General features: G+C 35.8%; 1 protein-coding gene across 1 annotated transcript in view; it reads right to left on the reverse strand.

The window, feature by feature from the left end:
• Positions 1-4,797, reverse strand: part of SMAP1 (small ArfGAP 1) — a 127,248-nt gene that overhangs the window by 6,066 nt on the left and 116,385 nt on the right. Inside the window, exon 8 of the mRNA XM_006770329.2 lies at positions 1,278-1,405. Within this exon, the coding sequence (XP_006770392.2) occupies positions 1,278-1,405 (128 nt within the window). The remainder of the gene's footprint in view (positions 1-1,277; positions 1,406-4,797) is intronic.

Genomic DNA, 4,797 nt, shown 5'->3' on the forward strand with positions numbered 1-4,797 from the left:
GATCAGCTGCCTCCTGCACATCTCCTACTGGGGATGTGCCCACAACCCAGGTACATGACCTTGACCGGAATCGAACCTGGGACCTTTCAGTCCGCAGGCCGATGCTCTATCCACTGAGCCAAACCGGTTTCGGCAGCTCATGGCATCTTAATCTGCATGTTATTACCTCCTGTTGGCCAAACATCTGAACAGCCGAAGGCAATTCGCCAATCCGACAATGGATTCTGTACCTAACCCTGGCCTTTGATGTGTATATCTACCTCTCTCAGGACAACTTGTGTTAATAAAAAGCAAGGGGTTCTGAGACAAGGAGAACTTAGTTCCTTTCGCTAAGTCTCCTCTGACTACCTATAATGCCTTTCAAAATTATGTTTCGTCTCTGGACTCTTATTTAATTTACGCACAGCCCTTCTCCGGATTTCTGAACTCTAGATGCCAGAACAAGAACTACCGGCATTATCAAGTCATTATGTTATGCATTTAAAATATATTACAATTTTGTTAGTTATAGTATTTAATGTATTAAATACTATACCTGTAATAGTATTTAAGGTATTAAACAATTTATAATTTTAATAAAGGCAAAAAAAGAAATTCCATGTAATGTTCAGAAGGCAATTCAAAATTTACCATTAACGCTGAAGAAAAAGTCCTGATCATTAATATTATGTTCTCAATTGTTTTTTTAAACATCACCAAAATAAAAAAGGAAGGTAGGTTTTAAGGCTAACTTAAAACAATTTATCTTCATAAAAAGGAATATGAATACTGAATTTGCTAGAATTTCTTATTCTGTTTTCCTGCAATCAGAAGTAAATAGTATCTTGGGGATGGCTCAATAGAGCATAAGAAAAGAAGTACTGGCTGCCAGTCAATAGTTATAACCCCCAGTTTAAAAACCTCAGAGGTAAGTGGCCTTGATGATCTCAGACAAGGCTGAAATAGTAGTCTGAGTTTCCCTACTTGTTCATTCTAAACACTGTTGTTTACCTAAAGCAAAAGTTAGCAAACTTTAGGCAGTGAATATTTAGGCTTTGTGGGTCATATAGTGTTGGAACTATTCAACTTGCTTTTTAGTAGGAAAGCAGCTACAGACAATATGCAAATGACTGGGAGTGGCTGTGTTCTAATAAAACTATGTGCAAACAAGCTGCAGGCTTAGTTTGCCAACCCCTGGACTAAAGAATAAGAGGCTTTCAAATCAGCGATGAAAATTCTGAAACTTTTCAGAAAAGAAATAAGTAGTGACTGTGTAAAACCATATTCTTACAACATACCTGAGCTGGGGGCATGACAGTTGCAGGTAAAGGATTAGAAATCATTGGTCCAAAGATGTCCAGATCATCATTCAGGGCTGGCACTGTGGTTGTGTTCCCATTGGTCACTGGTGGCTCAGCAGGACCATCTAAAAAGAGCATAGATTCTTGTCTTAGAGTAGAATCTCTTAGTACTTGAAACATGGCATTATTTTAAAAATATATGGTTAAAAAAAAAAGAACAGTTCAAAAAGTTGACAACAACATATATCTCTTCCCCTTCTATTCCAGGTTCTATCCCAGTGATGGTGAACCTATGACATGCGTGTCAGAGGTGACATGCAAACACATTTTTTTGGTTGATTTTTCTTTGTTAAATGGCATTTAAATATATAAAATAAATATCAAAAATATAAGTCTTTGTTTTACTATGGTTGCAAATATCAAAAAATTTCTATATGTGACATGGCACCAGAGTTAAGTTAGGGTTTTTCAAAATGCTGACACGCTGAGCTCAAAAGGTTCGCTGTTCTATCCCCTTACTCAGAGAAACAATTTCCAATTTTATTCTTCCAGATAATTTTATCCACCATATTCTATATCCAAATAGAACACATACATACATAAATATATATGTGTGTATGTATATATATATATATATATACACACACATATATATATACACACACACACACACACACACTGCTGTGTATATATAGTTTTTAATAAGTGGTGTCATATATTCACATTATTCTGTATCCTGATGCTCCCGTATGTGCCAGGTACTGTTCTGAGTACTTTACATATATTAACTCATTTAATCCCCATAACCTAATGAGACAGACACTACTTTTGAGTTGATTAGCTAAGCTAGGATCTGATACCATGTTCTTACAAACAATGCCTCTTTATAAATGGGTGTGTTTTGGATATCACTTCATAGCATGTACTAGTATTTCTGATTTTAAATGTCTGAAATGTTGCATTTTAAAGTTACTATAAGGAAAAAAAACTAGATAAAAAGAAAGAAAACATATACTGGTTCCATAGGAAATATCCATAAAACTTGAAATAAATCATTTCTTGGCAGTACCAAGCCACTGAGCTATAATGGAAAAGGAACTCTGATAGGGTTCCAAACATTCTATATCAGTTCCTATTTACCCTATCATTCATAAAACCGTTTAAAATATCCCCTTTTACATTAGTGCAAAATTTACACAGTGTAAGGGTTGGGAACTGGAGTGGGGAGTGGGGGAGTTTCAGAGCATGGTATTCCAGGACATGGAACATCTCACATGGTTCTGTTTTTTGTGGCCACAACCAAGTAACAGTCCTGAGCATCATGACTCCAATCTCTGGGACTTATATCCTAATCAGGCTTCTGTTTTAACAATTTACAATTTCATGTGGCCTCTCTTTGATGTAACATATGTTGTTAATGAAAGTTCTACCATGTACTCAGTATTTCTACCACAACCCACAGAAACTCACAGGTTTCTTCTTTTTTTTTTTTGAAGTATAACTATAGAAATTGATATCATTTATTTCCCTGTTTAGAGCTTTAGGAAAGCACAGATGAATTTCAGTGAATAAATTGTCACAATATTTTTTACTACCTAATTTATAAAAGAGTATGTAAAACCCACAAAAGTTAGTTTGGAAGAAATCAACTGCAAACTTTTTTCAGTCACTTCCAGTGATATCACATTATCAGAGCCATATACCTGGGACTATGGACAAGTTAAAGATGAAGCAATAAAGCAATGCACAGATTATTACTAATTTATAAGATATAGAATTTTAAGCTAAGACACAACTATGACTAAGACACAACTATAAAAGCATTCAAATGACTCATACATGAAAATAATTTTCATTTCTAACCATTTCAAAAGGCAACATTCATTCTGAAATTAGACCTCTTTGAAGATCTATTTTATATTTTCTATCCATTCCACATTCCATTTACACTATGTATATATATATAGCACATTATGTACTATATAGTACATCATGTAAATATGAACCAGAAATGAAACAGCATAAAAGAAAAAGGTATTCTAGATTAAAAACACAACTAAAGGAACATCTTTGTGATATTACAACAGCTCAGTAAATAAACTCAGTCCAATGCCTTGTAAGCCAGTGGTGCTTTAACTCATAAACTGTAGCATGCAGGGTAGGGGAACATCCACATCAGAGTCATGTTTACTTCAACAACAAAATATGACTATCTTATATATCTGCAATTTCAACTCACAAACAGAAGCACATGTCCTCCCCCAAACAAACTACAAACCAAGAAAAAAGTTTAAAACAGGAAATAATTATTTCCAATTTTACAGTTAAATTTCTTTGCTTTTTGAAGGAATACTAGTAAACACTAAAAATTAGGATAAATTTATGGGGGGGAATCCTTAAACATGAGAAAATACTATTATAGCGGAACCCTGGTTCTCGAACTTCATTCATTCCAGAAGGCTGTTTGAGAAGCTATTTGTTTGAAAACAATCATTTTTTCTCATTAAAAATAATGTAAATTGAATTAATCTGTCCCAGACTCCCAAATGACTGTTTTAACCTTACTTATATATAGTACATGTCCAATGTACTGTTTAATTTATAAATAAACACTTCTTAAATTTATCAAACCATCCCCTAGTATCCTTAAATGAATTTTTTTTAATGTATACTTTTAATGATTTTAGAGAGGAAGGGAGAGGGAGAAACAAATGATGAGAGAGAGTCACTGATCGGCTGCCTCCTGCACACCCCACACTGGAGCCCACAACCAGTGCATATGCCCTGATGGGGAATCAAACCTTAACTTCCTGGGATTCATAGGCCGACACTCAACCACTGAGCCACAAGGGCAGGCCTTAAACAAAACTTTAATATATTGCTGCTTCTGAAATGCTATCACTGGCTACCTGCTTTTCATTTATCCAATCAACAACAGTTTTTTTACCTATTCAATTGCCTGTGATTATTTTGTGAACACTTTCATACCTTTAGCATCATTAGCACTCTTAATAGTCTCTTTATGTTTTAAAATTGTGCTAATCATTTAATTTTGCCAGCAACGAAAGCATTCTCTCCTTGGTTGTCTCAGAGACTTTTTGTCATGCTAAGGTATCAGCCTGAAAGGGTTGTCAGGTATAAAACTGAACAACAACTTGGTCAAGAACCAATTGTTTGAAATGGGAGACATTCAAGAAATGACGTTTGACTCTATTACCTTTTTTCCTTTGGTGAATTACCGTATTTGCCAGCGTATAAGACGATTTTTTGGCCCTGAAAAATATGCCTCCAAGTGGGGGGTCGTCTTATACGCCAGGTACACTTCAGATAGACTGCCCATAGTGCTTGCCCCGTGCCATAGTGGCCTCCCGATGCCCGCCCACTTCATTCCACATACCGTTCAGGCATCAGCTGCTGGGCTGGGTGTATGCTCGGCTGTTATGCGATTTTACCACACTCGCAAAATCGCACACAGCCGACCATACACCCAGTATGATAGCGCAAAATCGCGAATCGC

The sequence above is a fragment of the Myotis davidii genome, unplaced genomic scaffold (assembly GCF_000327345.1).
Source record: "Myotis davidii unplaced genomic scaffold, ASM32734v1 scaffold803, whole genome shotgun sequence".
NCBI lineage: Eukaryota > Metazoa > Chordata > Mammalia > Chiroptera > Vespertilionidae > Myotis > Myotis davidii.